This window comes from Oratosquilla oratoria, chromosome 30 (genome assembly GCF_046742065.1).
Source record: "Oratosquilla oratoria isolate Oo_2021 chromosome 30, ASM4674206v1, whole genome shotgun sequence".
NCBI classification, from domain to species: domain Eukaryota; kingdom Metazoa; phylum Arthropoda; class Malacostraca; order Stomatopoda; family Squillidae; genus Oratosquilla; species Oratosquilla oratoria.
In genome coordinates this window covers 42153863-42166362 of record NC_134806.1, presented here as the reverse complement: position 1 = coordinate 42166362, position 12500 = coordinate 42153863, and the positions used below count along the sequence as shown (strand labels likewise).

General features: G+C 38.9%; 1 protein-coding gene across 1 annotated transcript; it reads left to right on the top strand.

The window, feature by feature from the left end:
* The first annotated feature begins 790 nt into the window (after positions 1-790).
* LOC143041294 (glutamate receptor ionotropic, kainate 1-like) lies at positions 791-11473 on the top strand. The gene is made up of 9 exons (XM_076213121.1): positions 791-876; positions 1709-1945; positions 2886-3013; positions 5411-5532; positions 5762-5987; positions 7875-8023; positions 9619-9711; positions 10009-10175; positions 11230-11473. The coding sequence occupies exons 1-9, from the start codon at positions 791-793 to the stop codon at positions 11471-11473; spliced, it is 1452 nt and encodes a 483-aa protein (XP_076069236.1).
* The last annotated feature ends 1027 nt before the right edge of the window (positions 11474-12500 follow it).

Genomic DNA, 12500 nt, shown 5'->3' with positions numbered 1-12500 from the left:
TTTGTATGATCGAATTAAACATACACGAAATTTTTCGCTCAACGTACCTCCACTATAATAGTAGAGATGGGTTGAACGCAAAATTTCGTGTACATTGTTACTTTTTTGGGATTTGAAATATTTAAAGTAGAGCTAATTTATTTACTCTAATTTCTCCAGGAACAAAAAAGAGTGTTTTGCTTTAAAATTGTATTTATACAACAAAACAGTAACAACGAAAGCACTTGGGTAACAGAACAATTAAGTATTTGATTCAATGTAAGTCAAAATCAGAAGACAAGAAAATCACGTGAGAAATAACGACCCTTAACTAACACTTAGTTTACGTGTTATGTGGATAAACTAGGTGGAGGCAAACAGATAAACAAGATCACTTACAAGATCAAAGTGGTAAAAACCCGTATGACACACCAAATCCAAAATCCCAAAAGCGTGAACCTACAATCCTAAAAAAGAAAAACAAAAAACAAAAAAAAAACAAAAAAAAAAAAAAAAAAAAAAAAAGAACACCCAGCTACCGACTCGAACGAGATGAGGAAGAAGAAGCACTCGAGAGAGGTTTGAGCCTCTCTAAAATACTCGCAATTGACCTGATAGGTTAATCGAGCTGAAGAGTACAACAAAAAGGTTTTCTATCCCGCTCTATACAACAGCAAACAGCCCAACTACTTACACAACCATAAATTACACACACAAGAATATTATGTACGTAATCCAAAAACCTTAATGGTAACACAAAGAAATTAAAAGAAAGACCACAAGATAATTTACCGGCAACTCGAGTGCGCAAATGCACAAGTCCAGCCAGCCGGTGATGGAAACTGTTACCATATGTCTACAATTAAATACAATACAGAAATTGGAGTACGTCGCAGCGTACTGACATATTGTATCTGTGTTACAGGCTGTAATAAATAAAGCTGGTCACATTACATCAAAGAGAAAAGTGAAATAATAAGAAATGAAATATAATAAGAAAATATACAACTTGGTAATCTACGCCCATATGCTACGCTCACGGCTTGCTATGACCTATGGGCAGAGCACCAAAAACACCCGCTGTGATCTGACATATGTTGACCTTCTGTGTGTGAGACTGGTATACACAGCTGATAGATAAAAAGGGGGGGGGGTAAAACTACGTGCTGGTACACAACTAATGACCAACACGAGAAAGAAAAGAAAAAAGATAAACGTGGACATTAGGTATGCGACAATGTGTAAGTTGAGCATACAAATATATAAAAAAGCTGCGCTCAACTTATATAGCTCTTGATGGTGCAATCGGTTAAGTCACTATCACTTGTCACGTGCTAGCGCAGGTTCGAGTCCTTAGCTGTACCACGTTTCAATTTCTGCATGTATGCCTCCTCGAGCGTCTCGATGTTCATGGCTTAGAATTAAAGTGAATTGTAGTTGAGAAATGTAAATCTCTTCACTGCGAACCCATTCAGTGTTGTACAAATACTTTCCCTTGTTGCATACTTACCAATTGTACTATCATAGTGAAGATGAGTTGAACGCAAATGGATGGAGTGGTGAGTGGGATAATTTGTGGATGGATGGATGTATATATATTACTGCAAATGTTTAATATTCTTGTAGGTTTCCTTTACATCTGGCCTTATCACTTCTTCTCATTTTGATATAGGCTCACACTGCCAGAATAGAGCCTAAAGCAGACCATTACTTCAATTTTTCTTCTAAGATTCCGCCGAGTCGGTCGCTGGAGCTTCGAGAACGGAGAGAGTCGAAGTTTTCTGTCCGAGAATGTGTTTCCTCCTCTCACCGAACTCTACGGCGACTTCGGGGGTCGGGAGCTGGTTGGTGCCACCATGGATAACTGGCCCTTCATCAAGGTCGGGCGGGCCGATGGTGGTATTTTCCCCACCGGCGGAATTGACATCAATGTCCTGGACACCATCGCGGAGCGGCTCAATTTCACGTAGGACGTTTCAAGTCAGTCAGGTGCTGGCAAACAATGATACTACATGCACCGTACTTGACGCCTTACAAGACGCACCTCAGTTTGGGCAGGCACTGTTTTGGTAAATGCATGGTTAAATGTTGTCACTTCTTCTCTTCCTGACTGATGTTATTTTATATGAATTAACGGTAAGTACGACTTGTTATACATTGTTACCTTGGGAAAAGAGCTCTTTTTGTGATGTAGAAGCGATCACCTCTTTGTTTATATGTGCAAAAATGTACCAGTAGCCACTACCCCAAAGCTAAACCTTATAAGATTTTTCAAGTGTGTCTTATAAGCCGTCAAATACGGTATATACATGATTTACAAAACCCATGAGTGTTGGTAACATTGCTACCATTTGTGAATGCATGAATGACAAAACCCACGGCAGGTGCCTATCTAAGTGGAGGCAAAATTGACACCATATGTATATGTATGATTTATAAAACTAATGATTGATACATTTTTACGTGTTGACAACATTGGTACCATCTGTGAATACATGACTGACAAAACCCACGGCAGGCGCCTGTACAAGAAACGTCCAAGTTGAAGACTCTCCCTGCCAATCGTCTCCAAAGCTTATCAACACTCTCATATTGATCTATACATACATTCAAGGGCCTGGCACTCAATCCCCAGTCTGGGTCTAACATTTCTCTGTCAATTCCCGGTACTTTTTCGTATACTGAAAGTTGATCTCTTCCCCTTGCTAATTAATGTATCACATAAAAACAATCCCACGTATATCAGAAATCTACCATTTTTTCCTAAATAAATCTATGTTAGGGCTTATCACTACTGCCTGATCCTTTGGGGCTGCGGGTTTCTGTTAAAAACTAATTTATTCTAGTCAATCTAGTTCTGCGACTGTGGGTTCCTGGCCTGATTCCGGCCATTCCGGTGTTTTCAGGTATCGGCTGGTGGAGCCCCCTGACGGCCAGTGGGGCTACCCAAGCCCGGATGGTACCATTAGTGGTATGATTGGTATGGCAGCAAGACACGAGGTCCACTTCGCCCTCAGTGAGATTACTATAACAGGTTCGTTGTCCATTCTTAATTTCTTTTATCTTATTTATTCAATTATTTGTCCATTTATCTATTTCTTTGACAACTCCTGGCATGGATGCTTAGGATCCTTTGGTGTAGGCAGCATAAATGAAAATGGACAACGTCTTTCGGAGACATGCTCTGTTTACGACCTAGGCATTACAAACATTTTCTTCCAAATAAAACCCAATACAAGATGCCATGGCAACACCCAAGATAAAAAAAATACATCAGTTAGACCTTGTAATAACCAAAAGAAGAAAACTGTGCAGACTTTTATACAGACCAATCAGCGTGCTGCAAATCAAATCAAACTGAAGCCCAAAAAATTCCACCTTACAAAATCACCTAAAAAACCTTGCTTAGGCACCAGCAAAATAAAGCATCCCACAGCACGAACAGCACTGATCAGCAGTCTCGAAGCAGAGTTGCAGACAAACCACCGTCTTAGAAGTACAGAAGAACGCTGGGTAAGCCTCAGAGACCAGATCTACAAGACAGCCAGGTCCACATTGGGGAAGAAAAAAGGAAAGACAGAAAACTAGTTTGAAGAGATTGCAACTATTCTGAATCCTGTAATTAACCAGAAACGAGCTACACGCCTAAAATACCAAGAAGACCCCAACCAGTTCAACCTACAACCTCTGAAAGTAGCACAAAATAAGGTGACACAGCCAGAAAATGTGCTAATAGCTACTGGATAACACTGTGAAAAAAAGTCCAGACAGCAAGAAACAAAACATTGACCGTACACAAAATATTCCCCTCTTCCCATTAACAATTGGGGATGTCATTACAAACATAAATAAGCAAATGGAACGCTGAGTTGAGCACCTATATGGTAGCGAAAACAACATAGGAGATACTACCATACAAGTCAATGAAGAACTCTCCATCATGACAGAGCTCGACAACACAGCAATCGAAGAACTACTGTAAGTAAAGCCATTGGCAATGTACCATCAGACAAAACACCAAACCTAGATGGAATTCCTGCCGAAGTGATTAAAACTTCAAAAGGATCATTCCTAAAAAATCTGTATAACCTTCGCTGCAAATACCGGAAAGAAAAAGTCCCTCCAGACAAACAAGACTGCACCATTGTAATCTTCTACTAAAACAGGAGCGACTGTAAATACAACAACTATTTTAGTTATCAGTTGTGGGTAAAGTGTTCGTACAAGTAAACCTGAACAGACTGCAGAAGATTGCAGACAATGTTTATCCAGAATCGCAGAGTGGGTTCCTTACAGGGCGTCGAACGACTGGCATGATATTCTTTCTCAGACAGTTGCGTTGGTAAAAAACAACTTGTCCTTGGATATTAAGATTAATGGAAAAACTGTTCGCGCCTCAATAGCATTCGCAAAACTCAGCAAAAGAGTGTAGGAGAACATTAAGCTCACTCTCACTACCAAGATTTCAGTATACAAAACGTGCATCCTTAGTACGCTACTTTATGGCTACGATACTTGGAATCTATACAGCAAAACAAAAGAAGCTCCTAAACACGTACCACTTGATAAATCTAAGGAGAATCCTGAGGATCAAGTGGTATGATCATATTACCAACAACGAAGTTCTTCAGCGAACTTCTACCCCCAGCATTTATACTTTGCTGCGCCAGCACAGTCTTCGCTGGCTGAGTCATGCCCGCAGAATAGAAAAAGGGATGATCCCCCAGGATCTCCTCTATGGAGAGCTAAAACAAGGAGGCAGATCAAAAGGGCGACCTCAGCTACGACTCTAAGATGTCTGCAAAACCGATATGAAAGATATAGGCATCGACATCAACAAGTGGGAGGAACTGGCAGAAGAAGGGTCAAGATGGAGGTATGAGCTAAATAACAAGCTCAAGGCTGGCGAAGAACCCCTTCTTGAACTCATGAGTAGATGGTCGTAAGTTCGAGTCCCGGAACACCACTGCGGGCCTGCTGCGTTGGTTCCTGGCAGCCCTGGTCAGACGAGGAATGACCCAACATCGATCTGAGAAACACAGTGGCTTGCAGCGACTGATAGGACTTGGCCCTCCAAGAGTTTCTCACTTCCCACTGCATTGGAGTGGGATGTAAGTTTGATAACAGTAGTAGTACAGTAGTAGTAGTAGTAGTATAGTAGTAGTAGTAGTTGTGGTAGTAGTAGTAGTAGTAGTAGTAGTAGTAGTAGTAGTAGTAGTAGTAGTAGTAGTAGTAGTAGTAGTAGTAGTAGTAGTAGTAGTAGTAGTTGTGGTAGTAGTAGTAGTAGTAGTAGTAGTAGTAGTAGTAGTAGTAGTAGTAGTAGTAGTAGTAGTAGTAGTAGTAGTAGTAGTAGTAGTAGTATCATTAGTGTTATTGTCATCATTATTATTACTGTTATCATTATCATTATTGTATGGATTTACTTCTATAGACGGACGTGAGACAGTAGTGGACTTTACTATGCCGTACCACTTCGACGCCGTCACCATCACTTCCAGAGCACCAAAGCAGCGAGGCAAAGCTCTCGCTATTTTCTGGCCCTTCTCCTTCGAGGTAAGTGGTTTCCCAGCGGATGGAACCGTCACCCGTTCATTGGGTGCTTGGTTATAAAGAAACATTGCCGTGTCCCCAGTCCCTTTGTTCAGACCCATTTAGTGGGACTTTTAAGATATTCAGGCAAACGCAATGTCTGTATCCTTGTCCATTAATCACAGGGAAAAACAATTTAGGACAACAAATCATAGGGTAAGACCTGAATATGGCCTTGTTACTCCCTGAACAGGTATGGTTGCTGCTGGTGGCCGTGGTGATTGCCATTGGTCCCGTGATTTTCCTATTCATGGAGTGTAACCGTCGGGCAAACCTCTCCCAGGAGACCTTCCGGCTCCAAGAGGTCGTCTTCAGCGTCTTCCGGGCGATGATGGTCCAGGGGAACCGTCTTGCCCTGAAATCCTTCCCTATCCGGCTCGCTTTCATGTGCTGGTACATCTTTTGTATACTAATAAGTGGTGAGTCTAGTAATTCTTCTCCCTCTCTCTCTCTCTCTCTCTCTCTCTCTCTCTCTCTCTCTCTCTCTCTCTCTCTCTCTCTCTCTCTCTCTCTCTCTCTCTCTCTCTCTCTCTCTCTCTCTCTCTCTCTCTCTCTCTTATTTCTTCTCTTTGTTACTTGATTCTTGTATGTTCTCTAGGGTGTAGTGGGGGAGAACAAGTTTGGTACTTTAATGATGATACGAATAGTACATACATACATATAACAATGGCTTTTTCCCCCTTTCAAGGGAGGTAGCCAAACTCAAAAGGTATAATTCCACTCCCCCCTATTTCGTCCCCACCCACTCCACTCCCATTCACATCATTGTTGTACCTTTCATATGCTTCCTCAGTTCTACCTTGCATCAAATCCTCATTCACTTGCCTTTTCTCTCCTACTACCGTATTCTTCTCTTCACCCCACCATTCACCACCTTTTCTCCTGTTTTCTTCCATCTTCCTCGTTCAACATACCATCTTTGCACGCTTTGCCAGTGCCTTCTTGAAACATATCCTTCTTATGCTCCTACTTCCCCTTACTACTCACCACTTCCCGCACTTCTCTCAGCTTCCTTTATTGTTCCTTCTTTTCCTTCCCATTCAATTTGATTACTCTCAGGACCTTTCAACACCCCACGCTTTTCCCCTTCCTACATTTTCCGCCCATTTTTAATTTCCCCTATACCATAAAAAATCATCTGACAGTCCCTCAGTTTCTCCCCTGAAAATATGAACGTCCAGAACTCTTCCCATCTTTCCTTTGGTTACTACTACATAGTTCATTAATGCCCTATTAGCTATCCTTCCTACCACCACTTTTTCCCATGCATACTTATGTTTTGTCCTTTCTTAAACAGTGTTTGTTATCATTAACTCTTTTTAACACATCTCTATCATCTTTCCATTATAATTTTTACTTAACAGCCCAAACCTACTTACTACTCCATATATTGGTGCATCTCCCAATCTAGGACCAGGATCACCCAACAGAACTAAATTTGCATTCATCCCAAAACTCTCTAAACATGCATTCAAACCTATCAAAAAAAGCCTTCCTTTCCTCTTCACTTTTTCCACTACTAGTTTCAAATGGATTCACAAAAATAACAATAATAATAATAATTTTTCATACCAGTTTCACCTTCGCCCTTATTAACCTTGTAGACAATTTCTTCTACCCCACTATGCATTTTCGTATGTCATCACTTACCGGCACATTTTGACCCTTTAGCACTTGAAGCTAAACAACAGAGTAAATACTGGTATTGTCTCTGATTGTAAGGTCCATCGGCTAACGATGTAGCTCATGCTCTCCGTGTTTTATGTTTTTTTTATCTATTCAATTATTGTTATTTACTTAGTTATTCATTGGTTTACTTATTTATTTGTTATTTATTGATTCACTTATTCATATGTTTGTTTATTTATTTATTTATCTTGTTTATACATTTATTAATATATTCATTTGTTTATTTTTTCATGTATTTATTCATTTTTTTATTTTTAAATTAATTCATTCATTTGTTTATTTATCTATTTATAATTAGGTAGATATTTATTCATTCCCTTATTCATTTATTTATTTATTTATTTATTTATTTATTTATTCATTTACGTATATTCATTTATTTATTCATTTATTTATCCATTTATTCATTTTTATCTATTAATTTTTCATTTATTTATTTGTTTATTTGTTTGTTTATTTATTTATTTTTATTTATTTATTTATCTATTTATTTATCTATCTATTTATTAATTTTTTCATCTATTTGTTATAATTCTGCGTTGGAACCGATATCACCCGGCAATTTTATCACTTATCTTGGAATTGCAATGTTAACAATCACGCTTCTTCCTCTCCAGCATTGTATGGGGGAACCCTGACTGCTTTTCTCATCATCCCCGCCTACGAGAAACCGATCAATTCGCTTGTGGACTTGGTCGCAGAAGCGAAAGACTCTGGATTCATTCTGACCATCATGAAGGACACTAGCCAAGAGAGCATACTCAAGGTAAAGAGCATAAAATCTCGTCCGCATGAACATCACAGCGTCTGCAAAAGACAAACCAGCAAAGCGTTCGTGTGTGTCTTTTGTGGTCAAATATGGGCGCTCAGTCTGCCACTAGGAACGGCGTTTTTGTTTATGTCACCAGTCTGTTCTCTCACCCAACTTGACCTCTTCATGTTTTTCAATGTTATTTTCATCTATATTTTTTAAACTAAAAAAGCGAATACCATTGAATATCTATTTATTTGTTTATTAATTTATTATTTGGATCAATTGTAGAAAATCACACACACACACACACATACATGCAGTTTACTATTTGGAAGCATTAATGGTTAGATTAGGTTAGGTTAGGTTAGGTTAGGTTAGGTTAGGTTAGGTTAGGTTAGGTTAGGTTAGGCTAGGTTAGATAAGGTAAGGTAAGGTAAAGTAAGATAAGGTAAGGTAAGGTTAGGTTAGGTTGGGTTAGGTTATATTAGGTTAAGTTAGGTTAGGTTAGGTTAGGTTAGGTTAGATTAGGTTAGGTTAGGTTAGGTTAGGTTAGATTAGGTTAAGTTAGGTTAGATAAGGTAAGGTAAGGTAAAGTAAGATAAGGTAAGGTTAGGTTAGGTTAGGTTAGGTTAGGTTAGGTTAGGTTAGGTTAGGTTAGGTTAGGTTAGGTTAGGTTAGGTTAGGTTAGGTTAGGTTAGGTTAGGTTAGGTTAGGTTAGGTTAGGTTAAACAATAATAATAAAAAAACGTTACCTTGACCTGAGCGACGGCAGTGCACCCCGGATTCCCACCGACTGGTGCGCGCAAGCTGGGGTGTGGATGCGCGGTCGGGGATGGGGTGGGGCGTGAGGAGGTTGGTGGGGATGATTGTACAATTGATCCACTTACTTATTTATCTATTTATTTATTTACTTATCACTTATTACTTATTTATTTGTTTGCTTATTTATCTATTTATTTATTTATTTATTTATTTATCTATTTGTTTATTTATTTCCCTGATTTCCATCAGTTTAGGTATTTATTTACTTGTTTATTTGTTTATTTATTTATTCATTTATGTATTCCTTTATCTATTTATTTATCCATTTACTTATTTACATAACTATCTATTCACTTTTTCATTCATTTATTTTTTTACTTATTCATCTATCTGTTTAATCATTATTCATTCATTATTCCTTATCATTTGTACACAAATGTTTTTTTTTCATCTTTGTCTTTTGTGGTTCGACATCCAAGTCAATTGAAGATCATCGTTCATTCATTTCTTTTGTCCATCTGTTCATTCATTCATTTATTATTTGTTTTTTGTTTTGTTTTTTCTTTCTTTTTGATCTATTTGGGGAACAGGAAATGACGGCAGGAATACAAAACTAAGGTCCTTTTAACTTTCAAACTAATTTCTTTGCCTCTATCTTTATCCATCCTTGTTTTATTGTTTGTTTGTTTTTAGCTATTCAATTGTCAACTTATTTATTTATTCGTGTATTTATTTGTCTGTTTATTTATTCATTCATTTATTTATTCATTCATTCATTTATTTCATTTAATTATATTGATTGATCTCTTTGTTTATCTATCAAATTCTACTTTGTTTTTGAACAGGAGGCGACGGCGGGCATCTACAAGGACGTGTGGGACTTTGCCTTTGATCCCAATAAGTCCCACGTCGCCACTCAGACTGATGGTTTCAGCAGGGTGAGAACTAATTCTACCTTCCACTACCATGGAAGTATGAAGTTTCCTCTGTTCTATGGCAAACATAAACATAAACATATGCACACATATATATATATGTATATACATACATACATATATATATATATAACATATATATATATATATATAGATAGATAGATAGATAGATAAATAGATAGATAGATAGATATTTACATGTATATATGTATGTATTTAAGTATGTATGTATGTATGTATGTATGTATGTATATGTATGTACTTATACAACCCTAACGCCTTTTATCCTTATATGGTCAGGCTCTGACAGAGAAGAGCGGCTACATCACGACGAAGTACATCTCCGAGATCAGGACGATGCGAAGGGGAAAGCACCTCTACTATATCGGAAGGGAGACCTTCTATCCGCAGGGCTTCGGGATCGCCTGTCCCTCCGGAAGTCCCTATAGGAAGGTTTTTGAGACCATGTAAGGACTGGGAGCTAATTCAGTTAGCTTACATATCAATATATATATATAAATATATATATATATATATATATATATATGTATATATATATATATATGAGTGGAAGGGTGGTGAGTTAAACACAAAGAACAGTTGGAGTTTTATTCACTGACGTTTCGTCCTTACCAGGACATTCTCAAAGTGCATGGTAAGGACGAAACGTCAGTGAATAAAACTCCAACTGTTCTTTGTGTTTAACTCACCACCCTTCCACTCATTTGTCTTACATACTTCAATATATATATATATATATATATATATATATATATATATATATATATATATATATATATATATATATATATATATGTATGTACAACACTGAATGGGTCATAGTGATTAGAGATAACTTTTAACAACCACAATGCACTTTAATTCTAAGCCATCAAAGGCCAGCATGCTTGAAATTAAAATGCAGTACTGCCCAGGACTCGAACTCGTCATCCTCATAACAAGTGCGACAGTGATTTTCCAACTAGGCTAGTTGGAAAGTCACTGTCTCACTTGTCATGAGGATGCCGGGTTCGAGTCCTGGGCAGTACCACATTTCAATTTCAGCATGCTGGCCTTTGATGGCTTAGAATTAAAGTGCATTGTGGTTGTTAATATATATATATATATATATATATATATATATATATATATATATATATACATATACATATATATTGTTTTCCGATAAGGGGTTTTGCTCTAGACTCATGCAATATGTGTAAGATGTCCTACAAAATTCTCTCTGAGGGCGTTATCACAATGAGCTATTTTTCCTCCAACTTTTGGAACATTTATCCAACCCGCAGCTTCAGGGAAGGAATCTGATATGCTGTAGGGAAATAATTTTCCTCCAACATAACAAGAGACATTCTATGTATTTTCGTTGGGGTAACAAAATAATTTGCCGTAGTGGTTTTACGGCGGAAAAGGTTCTGGAGGTGGGTAGTACCTCCGATTAATCGGAGGTCGGAGGAACAATAGCCCAGTGTGATAACCCGTTACCCCAAAAAACTTATGTAGAATCGGCTCCGCCTCTCCCTACAGCACAGACAGGTTGTTCGAGGGAGGCCTCGTGGCGAAATGGTGCCAAGACGAGCTCGTGGGCACTCGCTCGAGTACTTCGGACAGCGATGAGGGCGAACAGGACGTGGTGCAGGCCATCGCTCTGGACCACCTGCAGGCGGCCTTCTTCCTCCTTGCCTTAGGGTACGCCCTGGCTCTCGCCATCCTTTTTCTGGAGGTCCTCCTGACAATGGCCAAGTAGGATTTCGAGCCATCCTGACGAAGGACACGCCACACCAAGAGAGAGAGGAACTTCAGAAGTCACGTGTCATTAATAGGTTCAAATGTACCCGAGGAATTGTGGAGCCCTCTCCTCCACCTATATTGGCATGACGACAGTGAGGTTATGTCGTCGCCTATCATACCACCTTACATCAGGGATCCCTAAAAATCACTTAAGAACTGAACATGACATAATCGTAAACAGAAACATGCAAGAAGTAAACACAGATTTTAGATATATGTATGGACGATAGACACCTCCCAATCTTAGAGCATTATATATCAGAGTTGAGCCCAAACTTAAACATACAAGCATATGACGTCAATGGCGCCATACTCTCCTTCAGGGTAGTCTCCTTAGGGCCTTACATACTTCTAGCGTCCCTTCCACGTTTCAAAACATTTTGCAAAGTCCTCTTTTGGGATCTTCATCAGCTGGCTCGTCGCATTCTTCTTAATTTTGTCTATAGACTGAAATCTCTTTCCTTTTAACGATGATTTTAGCTTTGGGAAAATCCAGAAATCACAGGGAGCTAGACCTGGGCTATAGGGGGGCTGAATGAGCTGGGTGATGGAATGTTTTGCCAAAAATCCCTGCACGACACATGGAAAATGGACAAGTGCATTATCATGATGAAGGATCCAGTCTCCGCTAGCCCACAGCTGTGACCGTTTTCTTCTCACTGCATCCCTCAGACGGCGAAGAACTTCGATGTAATACTCCTTCGTTATTGTTTGGCCTTGAGGAGCGTGCTCGTGATGGACAACACCCTGTTTATAAAAAAAAAAAATGTCAACATGACTTTGACTTTGCTTCGACTTTGCCGTGCCTTTTTGGACGTCGAGACGCATGAGTCCCAAGGTCCAGCAATCCAGAGGCGACATCCACCATGACTCTCGCCTCAAGTAAAATCATCATTGTCATCAAATGTCTACACCATTCCAACCGATGAGACAGAAATGTCTTAGTTTTTGTTGTCTTTTGCATTTTTTTTCTAGCATGGTTG